Here is a 17,561-nt window from a genome sequence, read left to right as displayed (position 1 = left end):
ACTTTTCCTCTTCCCTCATCTACTCTTTGTAAAAAATCCTAGCGTAATTAACATACAGTGTTATGTTAGTTTCAGTGTACAATATGATTCAGCATCTCTATACATTATTCAGTGCTCATTGCAATAAGTGTACTCTTAATCCCCTTCACCTGTTTTACCCATCTCCCCACCTACTTCTTTGTAACTATCAGTTCTCTGTATTTAAGAGTCTGGTTTTTGTCTCTCTTTTTTTTTTCTTTGTTCGTTTGTTTTGTTTCCTAAATTGCAACATGGGTGAAATCATTTGGTATTGTCTTCTCTGGCTTATTCAATTAGCATAATACACTCTAGCTCCATCCATGTTGTTGCAAATGGCAAGATTTCATTTTTTTAATGGTTGAGTGATATTCCATTGTATATATATACCACATCTTCTTTATTCATTAATTAATCAATGGACACTGGGTTGCTTCCATATTTTGGCTATTGTCAGTAATGCTACAATAAACGAAGAAGTGCATATATCTTTTTGAATTAGTATTTTTGTATTCTTTGGGTAAATATCCATTAGGGGAATTACTAGATCATGTAATAAATCGACTTCACATTTTTTGAGGAACTGTTATACTGTTTTCCACAGTGGCTGCACCAGCTTGCATTCCCACCAGCAGTGCATGAGGATTCCTTTTTCTCTACATCCTTGCCAATGCTTTTTTCTTGTGTTTTTGATTTTAGCCATTCTGACAGGTATAAGGTACTCGTATGCAGGTATAAAGAACTCGTTGTGGTTTTGATTTGCCTTTCCCTGATGATGAGTGATGTTGAGCATCTTTACATGTGTCTGTTGGCCATCTGTACGTCTTCTTTGGGGAAATGTGTGTTCATACGGAGAAATGTCTGTTTTAAATTGGATTGTGTTTTTGGTGTTGAGTTGTGTAACCTTTTTATATATTTTATCAGATAAGTCATTTGCAAATATCTTCTCCCATTTAGTAGGTTGTCTTTTTGTTTTGTTGATTGTTTCCTTTGCTGTGCAGAAGCTTTGTATTTTGATGTAGTCCCAATAGTTTGTTTGCTTTTGTTTCCTTTGCCTCAGGAGACATACCTAGAAAAATGTTGCTATAGCCAGTGTCAGAGAAATGACTGCCTATGTTCTCTTCTATGATTTGTATCGTTTCAGGTCTCATGTTTATGTCTGTAATCCATTGTGAGTTTATTTTTGTGTATGGTGTAAGGACATGGTCCAGCTTCATTCTTTTTGCATATGGCTGTCCACTTTTCCCAATACCGTTTGTCAAAAATTAATTGATTGAATATATAATCGTGGGTTTGTTTCTGGGCTCCCTATTCTGTTCTGTTGATCCGTGTGTCTGTTTTTGTGCCAGTACCATCCTGTTTTGATTAATACAGTTTTGTAGTATATTTTGAAATCTGGGATTGTGATACCTCCATTTTTCTTCTTTTTTTTCAAGAATGCTTTGGCTGTTCGGGGTCAGTTGTGGTTCCATACCAATTTTAGGATTTTTATTCTAGTTCTGTGAAAAATACTGTTGGCATTTGATTGGGATTACATTAAATCTGTAGATTGCTTTTGGTAGTAGGGACATTCTAATAGTATTTGTCCTCCGAATCCATGAGCATGGAATATCTTTCCATTTGTTTGTGTTGTCTTCAATTTCTTTGATCAGTGTTTTATAGTTTTCAGAGTACCGGTCTTTCACCTCCTTGGTTAACTTTATTCTTAGGTATTTTATAATTGGTGCAGTTATAAATGGGATTTTTTTCTTAATTTTTCTTTCTTAATTTCTACTTCATTATTAGTGTATAGAAATGCAACAGATTTCTGTATATTGATGTAATATCCTGTGACTTTACTGAATTCATTTATCAGTTCTAGTAGTTTTTTCGTGGAGTCTTTAGGGTTTTCTATATATAGTATCATGTCATCTGCTATAGTGAAAGTTTTACTTCTTCCTTTCCTATTTGGATGCCTTTTATTTCTTTTTGGTAGTCTGATTGCTGTGGCTAGCACTTCCAGTTCTATGTTGAATAAAAGTGGCGAGAGTGGACATCCCTCTCATGTTCCTGACCTTAGGGTAAAAGCTGTCAGTTTTCCCCATTGAGTATGATGCTTGCTGTGGGTTTTTGATATATGACTTTTATTATGTTGAGGTATGTTTCCTCTAACGCTACTTTATTATTGAGGGTTTTTTTTTTTTTTTTATCATGAATGGATGTTGTACTTTGTCAAATGCTTTTTCTGCATCCATTGAAGTGATCCAGTGGTTTTTGTCTTTTCTCTTGTTGATACGATGTATCACACTGATTGATTTGCAAATTTTGAACCGTCCTTGCATGGGAGGAATAAATCCCACTTGATAATGGTGAATTATTTTTTAATGTGTTGTTGGATTCGATTTGCTGGTAATTTTGTTGAGAAATTTTGCATCTGTGTTCATCAGAGGTATTGCCCTGTAGTTTTCTTTTTTTGTAGTATCTATATCTGGTTTTGGTATCAGGGTAATGCTGGCCTCATAGAATGAATTTGGAACCTTTTTTTTGAAATAGTTTGACAAGAATAGGTATTAACTCTTCTTTAATGTTTGATAGAATTCATCTGTGAAGCCATCTGGTCCTGGATGTTTCGTTTGTTGGGAGTTTTTTGATTATTGATTCAATTTCATTGCTGGTAATCAATCTATTCAAATTTTCTATTTCTTCTTGATTCAGTTTTGGGAGGCTATATGTTTCTAGGAATTTATGCATTTTTTTGGTTATCCAGTTTGTTGGTATATAATTTTTCATAATATTCTCTGATAATCCTTTGTATTTCTGTGGTGTTGGTTATTTTTCTTCTTTCATTTTTGATTTTGTTTGAGTCCTTTTTTTTTTTTTGATGAGTCTGGCTAAAGGTTTATCAATTTTTTTGATCTTTTCAAAGAACCAGCTCCTGGTTTCATTGATCTGTTTCACTGGTTTTTTAGTTTCTATTTTGTTTATTTCTTCTCTAATTTTTGTTATTCCCTTTCTTCTACTGGTTTGGGGTTTTGTTTGTTCTTCTTTTTCTAGCTCCTTTAGTTGTAAGTTTAGGTTGTGTATTTGAGATTTTTCTTGCTTCTTGAGGTAGGCCTGTGTTTTCCTCTTCCACTTTTTTTTTTTTAAATTTTTTAATGTTTATTTATTATTGAGAGAGAGAGACAGAGCGTGAGCAGAGGAGGGGCAGAGAGAGGGAGACACAGAATCTGAAGCAGGCTCCAGGCTCTGAGCTGTCAGCACAAAGCCCGACACGGGGCTCAAACCCACAAACGCGAGATCATGACCTGAGCAAAGTCGGAAGCTCAACCAACTGAGCCACTCAGGCGCCCCTCCTCTTCCACTTTTTTTTTTTTTTTTTTAATTTATTGTCAAATTGGTTTCCATACAACACCCAGTGCTCATCCCAACAGGTACCCTCCTCAATACCCATCACCCACCCTCCCCTCCTTCGCACCCCCCATCAGCCCTCAGTTTGTTCTCAGTTTTTAAGAGTCTCTTATGCTTTGGCTCTCTCCCACTCTAATCTCTTTTTTTTTTTCCCCCTTCCCCTCCCCCATGGGAGTTTCTCCTGTTAAGTTTCTCAGGATCCACATAGCTCCTCTTCCACTTTTAAGGAGCCTTGTGGTTATGTAGGGTTTGCCGAGGTAGTTCAGAATCATCTCCCTATCTTAAGGTTAGTTGATTAGCAACTGATTGATTCCATCTATCACCTTAGCTCTTCTTTGCCATGTAAGCTACCACTCACAGGTTATAGGGATTAGGACGTGGACATCTTTGGGCGGCTATTGTTTTGCCTACCACACCTGGATAGTCTAACAGTGGGAAGTACTAGCAGTTCTTGAGGCCACTGCCCTAGTCACTGCTTGCTCTAAAGAAAGACACTTGTGCAGGACATTCAGCTGTTTTTCCTTAATGTCTTGATGTATTATTAAAGCTTCTATTTCGGGGCGCCTGGGTGGCACAGTCGGTTAAGTGTCCGACTTCAGCCAGGTCACGATCTCGCGGTCCGTGAGTTCGAGCCCCGCGTCGGGCTCTGGGCTGATGGTTCAGAGCCTGGAGCCTGTTTCCGATTCTGTGTCTCCCTCTCTCTCTGCCCCTCCCCTGTTCATGCTCTGTCTCTCTCTGTCCCAAAAATAAACGTTGAAAAAAAAATTAAAAAAAAAAAAAAAAGCTTCTATTTCATTGTGGCTAAACTTGTTTCAGTCATTTTAAAAGTTGGAAAAAGTTGCATATGAAGCAGCATGACTTTCACCTTATACCAATTATGAATGTACTTCCTTTCTTTAAAGAAACAGGTTATAGCAGACAAACTGTGTTTTGGCTTATTTCCTTTCCAGTGATGTGAATATAAAACATATATTTGTGTATTTGCTTATAAAAAATGGTACTATGCTAGATTTTTTAAATACAATTATATTTTGTGATGATTCAGGAAATTTTGGTAGCATAAGGAAAGAGCTCTAAGGGTTGCTATCTGTATGTAATGGTCAACTTGCTAAAAATAAAAAATGTATATAACCCATAACATTTTTCTTTTAATTTTAAAAGTTGCTTAATGTAGGATACTTGTAAAACATAGAAAAGCTCGAAGAAGTGTTTTGGTGTATTCAGTTACTTTTTTTTTCTGTAAAGTATAGACACTCCTGTATTTTTGTATTTTTTCTAGAAAAATGAAATCATACTATAAATTACTATTGAAGCATATTTTTCTTCTTAAAACTCATTTCATCCTGTTTTTATTATTATAGACTTTTATTATACTAAAAAAATAGTATAATGAACCCTCCTATACCCATTACCCAATATAAGCAATTATCAACATTTTGCCAATCTTACAACTCTTTTAAAACCAAATATTGGAGTTTTTGTGCTTTTCAGATATATGATCTCATTTTTTTTCTAACAATAGCCCTGTGAAGTAGGGGTGAGTATCTTACTAGATTTATAGGTAACCTCTGAGATTATGTTATTGGTGGTGATAGACTTACAATCTGTGCTCTCTTGTGGTCCTATGGAGTGTACATATTTCATAACTGTAAGTCAGAAGTAAAGTTTGTTGCTAATCTGTTATCTGTCAAATATATTATAGAAACCACATCGTTCTGCAGGAAACCGCACAGCATGCCACCAGGTTCATAGCTTTGGCAAGTGTTGGAAATCCCGAAAAGAAAAAGGTAAAGATTTGAGTATTTGATGGTAGGTTAATATTCATTGTCTGCCTGATAAATGTTTTTCTTGCCAGTTTAGCATTCAGATCTTTCTTCTCCCCAATTGCAAGGTTCCAGCACTTTAGTGACTCCTTTCTAAAGATGTGATAATAAAAAGTCAGGTTTCCTTGGGTCCTTTGTAGGAGATTTTAGAGAAGGGTTTGGGAAAATAGGCCCGGTGGAACAAAGGCAAAATTTCAAATGAATGAAGTTCCTTTCTTCCCATATCCATGTAGTTGTCTTTGTAAGTATTCATGAGTTTGCCCTCAGATGGTACTCTTGCTTTGTTTCTTTTAGCAACTTCATTTAGCAGAAATAATAGAAGGCTTTATAGGATTTACCTAACCGCTCCTTGGCTTTGGAAAATCTTAGTGATACCTGGAATCTATCTTTGTACTGGAAAACAGTGCAGGTGAATGAAAGAGAATATACCAGAAAAGTATGTTATTTTTCTCACTTCCCTGTGAGCATTTCTGATTCTCTAGGGTCAAAAGCAGGATATTGTAGATTGAGACAGCTAAAATCAGAACAATCAGGCAAGGGAAGAATAGCCAGATAAATAATGTGAAGATTATTCTGTAACGTGTCATAAACCACATGCACAGAAAAGATAAGCAAGGACATATTTTTTTTCCCGTAGTTTCTTAAACTTTTAAGCCCAACGTGTTCTTAGTAAGTTTAGATTTGTGATTTTTTTTTTTATTGTAGCACTCACAGTATTTTCACTATTTTTATGATAGCGATATTTTACTATTGCTTTATTCTCAGGGCCACGTTAGCCTCGGCCCTAAGCAATTCAAAGTCTTTTGACTATAGTCAAAAAGTAGGGACATTTTTAAATTTGGCAAGCATTATTAAATTCATCTCAAAATTTTGTTCCAGTTTATACCCTCACCAACAGTATACTCACGGAGTAGTGTCAGATTTTTATTAACACTTTTACCAATGTGATGGATGAAAGATGGTGTGTCATTGTTAATTAGTTGCATTTCCATGGGCAGTGCTGAGGTTAAATATCTATTCCTGTCTCATCTAAAGATTTCAGTATCTGTGCCATTAGCGTGAGTGTCTAGATACCTGTATGAATATTTACTTCTTTGCTATTAGTCCCTAAGAAAACCCATCAGCATATGCAGCAGAAATTGTATAATATCAGAGGAAAACATCAAGGTGTCTAATTTAATTTTCATCAGGAAAAAAGAATGGCAGTGCCACAATTCTGTTAACAAAAAGTACACAAAGATAAAGGAATCAGAGACAGAAGCAGAGTGTCTGCAAGGGTTATGGAACAAGTCCCACCTGAGCCTTGTAGTTTTGTGTAAAAGCTGATTTTTGTAAGGACTAGGGCTTTGATTTGTTTCTTCATCAGCCCTTGGTTAGCTTCTACGGAGATCACTAAATTGACATTTGATTTATTGTGTATTCTCTGAGCCATAAACAGGCCAGTTGCTGTTCTTTTACTTTTACTCAGTTTCTGAAGCTTCTGTGAATAAATTAGGTTGGTTACATTTGGATAAATGTTATTTTCCCTAATCTTATGTTTGTTTGTTTTTTCCTCCACAGTATCTTTATGCATTCAGTATTGTTCCCATGAAACTAATGGATGCAGCAGAACTGGTAAAACAGCCTCCTGATGTTACTGAAAACCCTTACAGAAGATCTGGGAAGGAAGCATCCATGGGAAAGCCAATTCCTGCCCCAGAGGTATGTTCTGATTGAGAGGTGGTATTTTCCGGGCAGGACTGCCTATTACATACGTGCTTTTCCTGGTTATAGTTTAGCTCATAAGACCAGTTTAATCCCTAGAATCTAAATCTTTTTTTTTCCTTGGGAAATTATGATGGTGTTTAGAAAGGCTTAGTAGATTTCACGTAAGTGCAGTGTTTTTTATTGTAGCTTGGGGTTAACAGTTTCATATTTTACGTCCTTGTCTAAACTTGGCTCGGGTGTTAGCATTGCAAATGTTGAGTCTTTCTTTGTCAAAGTTGAGACTTTAACTTTTCAGGCAAGGATCCAACAGCTTGGAAGCAATGTAATTTGTGATTTTATAACAAGTGCTAGCTGGTAAATAGGACTCACTCTGAAGAAATTTCCTAATAGCAGACTTTTCTGAAATTAATTTTTCCCGCATTAAAGCAAGGAGTGTCAAGTTCCCTGACTAGTATGCATTGTCCACTTTCTTAGACCTTTTTCTTTTCTTTTTTTTTTTTTTAAACATTTATTTACTTCTGAGAGACAGAGCGTGTAAGCAGGGGAGGGGCAGAGAGAGAGAAGGAGGCACAGAATCCGAAGCAGACTCCAGGCTCTGAGCTGTCAGCAGAGTCTGACATGGGGCTTGAACCCATGAAATGTGAGATCATGACCTGACCTGAAGCCAGATGCTCAACCGACTGAGCCACCCAGGCGTCCCAGACCTTTTTCTTTTTGAACAACCTCCTCATCTTCTTTTTTTAAATTTTTATTTAATTTGTTTTTTTAAATTTACATCCAAGTTAGTTAGCATATAGTGCAACAATAATTCCGATTCCTTAATGCCCCTTACCCATTTAGCCCATCGCCCTCCCACAACCCCTCCAGTAACCCTCTGTTTGTTCTCCATATTTATGAGTCTCTTCTGTTTTTGTCCCCCTTCCTGGTTTTATATTATTTTTGCTTCCCTTCCCTTATGTTCATCTGTTTTGTATCTTAAAGTCCTCATATGAGTGAAATCATATATTTGTCTTTCTCTGACTGACTAATTTCACTTAGCATAATACCCTCTAGTTCCTTCCACGTAGTTGCAAATGGCAAGATTTCATTCTTTTTGATTGCCGAGTAATATTCTATTGTGTATCTATACCACGTCTTCTTTATCTATTCATCCATTGATGGACATTTTGGCTCTTTCCATACTTTGGCTGTTGTTGATAGTGCTGCTATAAACATTGGGGTGCATTTGCCCCTTCAAACTAGCACATCTGTATCCCTTGAATAAATACCTAGTAGGGTAATTGCTGGGTCGTAGGGTAGTTCTATTTTTAATTTCTTTTGAGGAACTTCCATTTGTTTTCCAGAGTGACTGCACCAGTTTGCACTCTCACCAGCAGTGCAAAAGAGATCTCTTTCTCTGCATCCTCACCAACATCTCTTGTTGCCTGAGTTGTTAATGTTAGCCATTTTGACAGGTGTAAGGGGTTATCTCATGGTGGTTTTGATTTGTGTTTCCCTGATGATGAGTGATGTTGAGCATTTTTTCATATGTCAGTTGGCTACCTGGATGTCTTCTTTGGAGAAGTGTCTAGTCATGTCTTTTGCCCATTTCTTCACTATATTATTTGTTTTTTGTGTGTTGAGTTTGATAAGTTTTATAGATTTTGGATACTGACTCTTTATCTGATATGTTGTTTGCAAATATCTTCTCCCATTCCGTTGGTTGCCTTTTAGTTTTGCTGATTGTTTCCTTTGCTGTGCAGAAGCTTTTTATTTTGATGAGGTCCCAATAGCTCATATCTGCTTTTGTTTCCCTTGCCTCCAGAGACGTGTTGAGTCAGAAGTTGCTGCGGCCAAGGTCAAAGAGGTTTTTGCCTGATTTCTCCTCGAGGATTTTGATGGCTTCCTGTCTTACATTTAGGTCTTTTATCCACTTTGAGTTTATTTTTGTGTATAGTGTAAGAAAGGGGTCGAGGTTCATTTTTCTGCATGTTGCTCTCCAGTTTTCCCAGCACCACTTGCTGAAGAGACAGTCTTTATTCCATTGGATATTCTTTCCTGCTTTGTCAAAATTAGTTGGCTGTACGTTTGTGGGTCCATTTCTGGATTCTCTATTCTGTTCCTTTGATCTGAGTATCTGTTCTTTTGCCAGTATCATACTGTCTTGATGATTACAGCTTTGTAATACAGCTTGAAGTCCGGGATTGCGATGCCTCCTGGTTTGGTTTTCTTTTTCAAGATTGCTTTGGCTATTCGGGATCTTTTCTGGTTCCATACAAATTTTAGGGTTGTTTGTTCTATCTCTGTGAAGAATGCTGGTGTTATTTTGATAGGGATTGCTTTGAATATGTAGATTGCTTTGGGTAGTATTGACTTTTGAACAATATTTGTTCTTCCTATCCAGGAGCATGGAATCTTTTTCCATTTTTTTGTGTCTTCAACTTCTTTCATAAGCTTTCTATAGTTTTCAGTGTGTAGATTTTTCACCTCTTTGACAGCCTCCTCATCTTTTTAATTAAAGCTCAGTTTGACTTGATTGACTTGTGAGATTGTAGGGCTACACCAACACGCTACTAAGAGAGAGGAAAAGGCATTTGGAGGGCTTTGTATTGCTCTGTTTTAGGCAAGAATTGCTCTATAACTTGCATTTTACCTTGCTTTTACAAAAAGATGGATTTGGTGCTATTTTGGGTATGTGTTGAGAAGTATGACTGAGAGTCCAGGCATCAGGATCAGGAAGATATTTTTCTTATCTAGAGTAGGTAGAAAGGGCCAGGAGGCAAGATAGATATGACATGGCAAGAATGTTCCCTTGTATGTGAATGGTTGACTCCTTGTCTATAGATTAGTTTAATAACATTTACTCTTCTGCCTTTGGCCATTTCAGGAAGAATCAGCCTGTCAGTTTTTCTTTGATTTAAATGAAAAGCAGGGAAGGAAGCGTTCATCTACAGGCAGAGATAGCAAGTCTTCTCCTCACCCAAAGCAACCTCGCAAACCTCGTAAGTATCTTGGTTCCTGAAGTCTCCTGTGTGAGCAGTGACTTATTTCAGATCTTGTGTGGGACATGGCATTGCTAAGAGAGCTTCTTCTGGCAGAGGAAAACTGTACAATGGGTCATTAAGACCAAAAATAAAATACTACAAAGATGGCCTGATTTTGAGAATGTCTGAGCTGTTCTTGAAAGAACTATGGGGAAAGTTCCTTCCCTTCCCTGGATGTCTATAAAACATATGAGGTAAAGAGCCTACAAAACCCACGAGGTTCATAAAATAATAGAATAATCAAACTGGCAAAAAAGGAATTTAAGGTTATTTCTTTGATACCCTCTTTCTCCACCCCTTGTTTCAAAGTTGAAGAAGCTGACCTTGTTGGAGTAAACTTATTACCCAGAGTCATGTGGCGAGCCAGTGGCATAGTTGGGGCTAGAATTGGGACTCCTGACATCCAGTTCAGTGGTCTGTCATTGCAGCCTGTTGCCAGTTAAATGCTACTTTGGTCAGTATGTGGTCATCCACTTGTGGTTATCCACCTGTGAATTGATTGCAAATTCAGAGCTTTTCTAATAAATACAGGTTAGTTTCATTGATAAAAGTGCTGGGATCGCGGGGGTCACAGTAGAAGCACAGCAGGACCAGCTCTTTATGGCAGTGCTGTATATGAATCTTTGCAAGGTATAGAGGTCAGACAAGGCTGAGTTCTACAGGGTGATTAAATGTTGGAGTGCTTGCACCATAGTAACATGTGCTTTCTTCCATATGAAGCTCAGCCTCCAGGACCTTGCTGGTTTTGCCTTGCCAGCCCTGAAGTGGAAAAAGCACTTGGTGGTCAACATTGGCACACATGTGAGTTACTTCCTCGGACCTTTTACAGAGAAGGACATCCTTATTTGTTTGTTTTTTATTAACTTAATAAAGTTAAAATTTATATATCATAAAATTTACCCACTTTAATAATTCACCAATTTTTAGTAAGCTTACCAAGTTGTGCAACCATCATATAATACAGTTTTAGAATATGTCCTTCACTCATGCCCGTTTACAGTTAATCCCCCATTCCTATCCTCAGCCCCAGGCAACCACTAATCTACTTTCTGTCTCCATAGGTTTGCCTTTTCTGGACACTTCATATAAATGGAATCATATAATATGTGGTCTTTGTGTCTGGCTCTTTATGTTCAGCAGATATTCTTGAGGCTTATCCATGTTGTAGCATGTATCAGTACTTCATTCCTTTTTATTGTCAAATAGTGTTCCATTCTATATATTTATCAGTTGATGGGCTTGGGGTTGTTTCCACTTTATAGCTATTAGGAATAATGCTGCTATGAACATTCGCATGCGTACCTTTGGACGTATATTTTCATTTCTTTTGGATAGATAACTAGGAATGGAATTGCTGGTAAATTTATGTTTAATTTTTTTATGAAACTGCTGAACTATTTTGCAAAATGGCTGTAACATCTTATATCCCCACCAGCAGTGTATGTGTATGTATGTATGAGGGTTCCTGTTTTTCCACATTTCCAATATTAGTTATTGTATGTGTTTTTGATTATAGTAATTCTCCTGTGGTTTTGTAGTGCCAGTTTCACAAGATTGCCCCCTCCCTACCTCCCTTTCTGACAAATAGGTGTATCTCCTAGGGCGATGGTTTCGTATACTTCTTGACTTTCTTACTGATTCATACTAAATAATTACATAAAAGACTAGTGATAAATTCTCAGTTTTGCCTTGTAATAGAGGATATAGCTTCCTAAGAGAAGAATACCCATATCCACATTGTTAGTGTGGGTAACTGGGAACCCAGGATAATAATTACAGGGTTGCTTGGTAAGCACTGAATCAAATAACTGGATGATCTTGAGGATGATTTTATTCAGGCTATGGAAACTCTGATGAATTATGTGTGTCTTACTGTAAAGTGGTCCTATCTTAGACTTCCCCAGATACTTTTCCTTGGGCAGGACTTGTTTAGATGTTGAATAATACTGGTTTTTGACCCATTTTCCTGGGATCTGTGTAGACCCTTATCGTTTTTCTTCATTCACTTAGAATGAAGAAAGCTTAGTTCTTAGGGTTACAGTTACACCCTAGTCACCTGAAACAGGAATTGGCTGTTTCTTGTGGTCTTTGATGGCAATATTTACAGACCATTTCTTAGTGTGTAGTGCTTCTGCAAAATAGAGACTTTCATCTCTTTTTCATTGATTTATTCTAATTTTGGTTTCTGAGGGTGACCATTTCCTCAACTTATCCTATCTGTGGGCCCTTTATCGTGGCCTCCTACAGACTGACCAGAGTCTCGATTTCATCATTCTTTACTTCTTTAGTCACATCTCTGTCTGCCTTTATAGTTTCAGACTGAAGAGTCCCAGTCTTCTACGTTTAAATTTTTGTCTCGATTATCGGCACACTCCCCTGTCTCTAGGGGGAGCCCTAATGGGGTCAAGGCCTGTGACCTAATTGGGTCATGGAGTCTGTGGATGAACTCTTCAGTGGGAAGAAAAGCAAACTTGAAAAGTTTTTGGTTTTACAGGAATGCCCTTTATGGATTATCTCTCTTGGCCCTTGTTTTCCTCTTTGGATTAGTTCATGCCATTCTTCTCGCCCATACAACTTGTAAGGTAGGCAGGCTTTGGACTGCCTTCTGTTTGGGAAGCTTCAATAGTTCAAAATGGCACACAGGGGAAGAGAGATTTGGAATAGGTGACTTAGCTCAGGGCTGCTGTAGGCCTCAGGGAAAATTGATCCTTCCTTTCCATTCACCTTTTAATTGCCCAGGGTTATCTAGCCTAGGGTATGTGCATAGGGGATGATCAAGGAAACCTTTTTCCTTTTCGTCTAGGCCTGAAGCTGGAGAGGCAAAAAATATCTCAGGTCTTATTTGTGGCCCAGCCCAGCACCCCAAGTAGGAGGCCATATGAAAATTTTAGCCTAGAGCCTGCCCAGTATTCAAGTCTGCACTTCATTGCTCTTACATTGCTCTTTGTCTAGTAGAAACTTCTTGGGAACCTCTGGGACCTTTGGGTATCCGGCAGAGGATTTAGAATCTCCTCCCTGCAACCATTCCTCTTGATCTCCTCTCACTACATTTTTGTCTTGGCTTTCTCTGTCTTTGCTATGCCTTCCTCAAGGGATATACATGGAACTGTGCTAATGGCCCATGACCACAAACTAGTAAAATGAGGGAAGCACTGCTAAGAGTCCAAAATAATTGATGTATTTTACTTACGGGAGAAACATTTATTCAGGTCTTATTTACACATTTTTAGAGATAATTCAAGTACAGAACAAAAGGAGAGAAATTGAGAGGAGGAGGAGATTGGGCAAATATGAAATTGTTCACAAGACCTGGGAGGTACCGCATTGGGGCGAGGGGTGCTTTTTAGTCTGGACTAGAAACCTGGTTGTTAACAATATGAAAACTGATGTTTATGGTAGTGACCCTTTGACATAAAGAAAAGGCTTGAAGACTCAGGCTTCAAGAGTCACCTTTTAAAGCATACAATCAAAAATAGTTGTAAAAATGAAGAAAATGAGCACTGAATGAAGTTTCAATGAATCTTAGTCATCTGGAAGATTAAGTTTGTAGATGTGCTTGGTCCTCTATGCCAAGTAAATCAAGGATGATCATGCTTTAGTTTGTTTCTGATACCTCTTCTGCCCTTCTATTAGATTTTCTCAGTGTTAATAATAAATTATTCCTTCCTTCAGTCTTAACTTTGAACTCACAGCACTAAAAGGAAATGTCAGATTGCTTTTTCTAAAGCTCTAGTACATTCACCCGCATTGATATTCACTGGCCATTTCTCTACTCATAATGTTTTCCTTTCAGAGAGTGTCTAAGTGTGGAGAAGTCTTGCATGTTTGGTTTTGACAGAGATAGTTTTAGTTGCTGTTTAGCTGCTGACATCCACTGTTGGGAACCATGGTTTTCTACCTCTTTGGATATGTCCGAGTTTGAGGTTTCTGCTTCTTCCTTCCACCCCATTAGGTTATATGTTTGCTTTAATTTTGTAGAGGTTAGGCAGCAGCTTAAGGCTGTAGGGACACTGGATGCTAATCATGACATCTTAGCCTTTTTTGTGAGCCCAGAGGGTGTATTTAGGAGTGGGGTGTGGGATTCGATGTTAGCATAGGGAAAGTGGTCATTTTGAAATCAAGTGGTGTCTTTCTGTGGTTGAAGGCCATAATGAATCTGAAAAATTGTTTTCCAGTTTGGAGCCTGGGAAGCCGACTATTTGTTGTTCTGGTCTCCTTAAGTTTTGGGGGTTTTGAAGCCAAAAGCCCATTTGTGTGCCATTCATTTGCTCCCAGTTCATTTGATAGCTGGATAGAGATTTGTTACATCTAATCATCTTCGTCACCAGGTTCTTGTTATAACTTCTAAAAGCAGGTTTTTAATGTCAGAGAGTTTCTGTTAATAGCCTCTCAACACTTTTTCTACACCCTCATGCTCACTCTTTGTATAGGCTTTTCTCCCTGAAGAATCATACCTGTGGCATTGGTATCTTGATTCTGTGTGCTTTCTCTTTAGTGCTACCTTGCCCTGGCCAAAGGAGGCTTATCTGATGACCACGTCCTCATCCTACCCATTGGGCACTACCAGTCAGTGGTGGAGCTTTCAGCTGAGGTGGTGGAAGAGGTGGAGAAGTACAAGGTGACACTGAGGCGGTTCTTTAAGAGTCGAGGGAAACGGTGTGTTCTGTTTGAGAGAAATTATAAGAGCCATCACCTCCAGCTACAGGTAGGTGGTCTCCACCCAGGAACTTGGAAGGACCCTATGAAGACATGATATTGACAAATATTTAAATGACATCTATTATTTATTATTGAATATTTAAATACAGGATTCCAATCTGAAATGAAATACTTAAACTTTTAATATTTAAATGTTTAATATTGAAAATACCTACTACAAATTTTCATATTAATATTTGAATAGTGTGCATTTAAAAGGTTAAAGAGTCTCTGGTAATAAATCCAGAGATTCCACAGGGAAGTGCATGGTCCGTATGAGTGGGCCAACACAGTTAGTAAGTGCTTTGTTTAGAAAAGGAAGGGATAGTTGAGGAAGACTTCAAGAAACATTTGGGCCTTGTTAGGTAGAGTTGGAACAGACTAGGTATTTGTGTGAGGCCCAGCATAAGTGAAGTCTTAAAGGTGAGAAATAGTCCCAGAGCTTTGATGGGGCTATCAGCTCAGAAATTTGGAGACTGTTTATGGATAATTCGTTTGTGGTTGTGGTGGTTTTCTTTCTGGCACATTTGTTAAATTTTCAAATGGGCCTGACGCTGCCACATATATTATATAGGAGCTGGCAAGGGCTTGATGACAGAGAGATCTCTCTCTAGCCTTTCCTGCATCAGGGATTGGCTCCCACATGTGGCAAGCTATCTCATAAGTTTAAGTCCTTACAGACAGGCTGACACCAGCCTGGCTGGCTTGAGGAAAATCTCTGCTGAGGGGTATTTGTCCGCCCCTGTGATGGATTTGCTACTTCTCGGGGACTGTGCAGGAGGCACTTCTTCTCTGGGACCTGTACAAAGAGTTTCTCCTATCTACCCGCCTCACCCCCCCACCTCAGGTCATTCCTGTGCCACTCAGCCGCTGCACTACTGATGACATTAAAGATGCCTTCGTTACCCAGGCAGAGCAACAACAGATAGAACTGTTGGAAATCCCAGAACACTCTGACATCAAGCAGGTAAAACAGGAGGGGAAGGACGTTCTGGGAGTAGTAAAAATGTGGTTTCTGATATGTCGAGCCTGAGGTACTATCAAGGCATTCCACAAATGTTCAATAGGCAGGTAGACAGTTTGGACCTAGGGCATGGGATGCTGATTAGACTGGTGATGAGGATGGCATTAAAGCAATGCCTTAGTCATTCCTGGGAAGAGCAAACAATTAGATCTTTCCTAAGGCAGGAACTTTGAAGTTCCACTGGGAGGATCTTTGTAATATCTTTGCAAAACTCTGTTCCACTAAGTACCTTGGGGTCTGTACTGTTCAAATCCTTTTTCTTGGACTTCTGGACTGAATTTGTTGCCAAATTAAAGCTTAAAAGAGATGAGCTAGGTTTCACATTTTTAAAGTACTATGATATGTACTCATACCGCTCTGTTCACTCTAGATTGCACAGCCAGGAGCAGCATATTTTTATGTTGAACTTGACACAGGAGAGAAGCTTTTCCATAGAATTAAAAAGAATTTTCCTTTGCAGTTTGGAAGGTTTGTATACTTTTCCTTATTTTAAATGTATTTTCCCGAGATCTATTATGAACAGATTAGTGGGCTGCATAGACAGTTGAATAAAAAGCCAAATAGGAAACAATCCTTGCCCCAAGGAACCTTGTCTTAGGGCAAGTCACATATTTGCTTACGTGGCAGTACTGTAGTGCAGAATGTGAAAAGTACCGTAACAAAGTTCTGAGGAACAGTGAACTTTAGAAATTCAGAAAAGGGAGTGTTATTTCTATTTTGTGAAAGGCTTTAAGAAAAGGTTGACACTGAGCCTGAGAGATTTAGAGGGCAAATGTCGGGGTGTGGGCCTTCTAGCCCAAAGGACTGAAGTGCTACCATTAATTGAGCATATGTACTGTGTCAAGAGCTTTACACGCATTTCCTCATTTAATCTTCCCAATTCTGTAAGATAGGTACTGTCATCCCACTTTACCAAAATGGAAAATGAGGCTCTAGAGCTGTATCCGTAGAGCTTGCCATGATGGAAATGCTTTATATCTGTACTGTCCTATACAGTAATCACTAGCCACATGTGGCTACTGAGGAACTAAATTTTTAACTTGATTTTAATTAGGATTAAAATTTAAATTGCTATATCTGGCTAGTGATTCCTGTAAGTGGACAATATGGCTCTAGAGGGATTAGGTAGCTTGCCCCTGAGCACATATGGTAGGTTCGAACCCAGGTACGTTGATCTCCTAAACATGAGATTTTAACCTCCTTATTCTGTAGTGTCCTAAGGCCTAGATGAGGCTTCATTTATGTTCCTCATATCAGACAGAACATGACTGTGAAACCATGTAGGGAGTGGCATCAACTAGGCTGACAAAAGACAGGAAGTTGCTGGCTAGAAAGAATAGAGTATGGAGAGCAAAAAATGTGAAGATAGAGTATGGAGAAGCAAAAAGATGTGCAGAACAGGTTATGTGATGCTATTGTCTGATGTGTAGTTGTTTCCTTCCCTAGTTCAAACTGAGCTTTAGGGTGCCTGCGTGGCTCAGTTGGTTAAATGTCTGACTGTTGATTTGGGCCCAAGACATGATCTCATGGTCATGATATCGAGCCCTGTGTAGGGTTCTTTGCTGGGTGCGGAACCTGCTTGAGGCTCTCTCCCTCTGCTCCTCCACCACTCTCTCTCTCTTAAAAAAAAAAAAAAAAAAGAATTGTGGGGCGCCTGGGTGGCGCAGTCGGTTAAGCGTCCGACTTCAGCCAGGTCACGATCTCGCGGTCCGTGAGTTCGAGCCCCGCGTCAGGCTCTGGGCTGATGGCTCGGAGCCTGGAGCCTGTTTCCGATTCTGTGTTTCCCTCTCTCTGCCCCTCCCCCGTTCATGCTCTGTCTCTCTCTGTCCCAAAAATAAATAAAAAACGTTGAAAAAAAATTAAAAAAAAAAAAAAGAATTGAGC

General features: G+C 38.7%; 1 protein-coding gene and 1 non-coding gene across 2 annotated transcripts in view; both read left to right on the top strand.

The window, feature by feature from the left end:
• Positions 1 to 17,561, top strand: part of CWF19L1 (CWF19 like cell cycle control factor 1) — a 34,255-nt gene that overhangs the window by 14,549 nt on the left and 2,145 nt on the right. Inside the window, 8 exon segments of the mRNA XM_043597250.1 lie at positions 5,105 to 5,189; positions 6,786 to 6,926; positions 9,799 to 9,913; positions 10,676 to 10,725; positions 10,727 to 10,756; positions 14,451 to 14,660; positions 15,501 to 15,620; positions 16,048 to 16,145. Coding sequence (XP_043453185.1) covers positions 5,105 to 5,189; positions 6,786 to 6,926; positions 9,799 to 9,913; positions 10,676 to 10,725; positions 10,727 to 10,756; positions 14,451 to 14,660; positions 15,501 to 15,620; positions 16,048 to 16,145 — 849 coding nt within the window.
• On the top strand, positions 15,153 to 15,300 carry LOC122493625. Its single transcript, XR_006299981.1, has one exon. It is a non-coding gene; the product is annotated as a small nucleolar RNA SNORA12 (small nucleolar RNA).

Source organism: Prionailurus bengalensis, chromosome D2, assembly GCF_016509475.1.
Source record: "Prionailurus bengalensis isolate Pbe53 chromosome D2, Fcat_Pben_1.1_paternal_pri, whole genome shotgun sequence".
Classification (NCBI taxonomy): domain Eukaryota; kingdom Metazoa; phylum Chordata; class Mammalia; order Carnivora; family Felidae; genus Prionailurus; species Prionailurus bengalensis.
The sequence above is the reverse complement of the archived record's forward strand: the minus strand, read 5'-3'. Positions and strand labels throughout refer to the sequence as shown.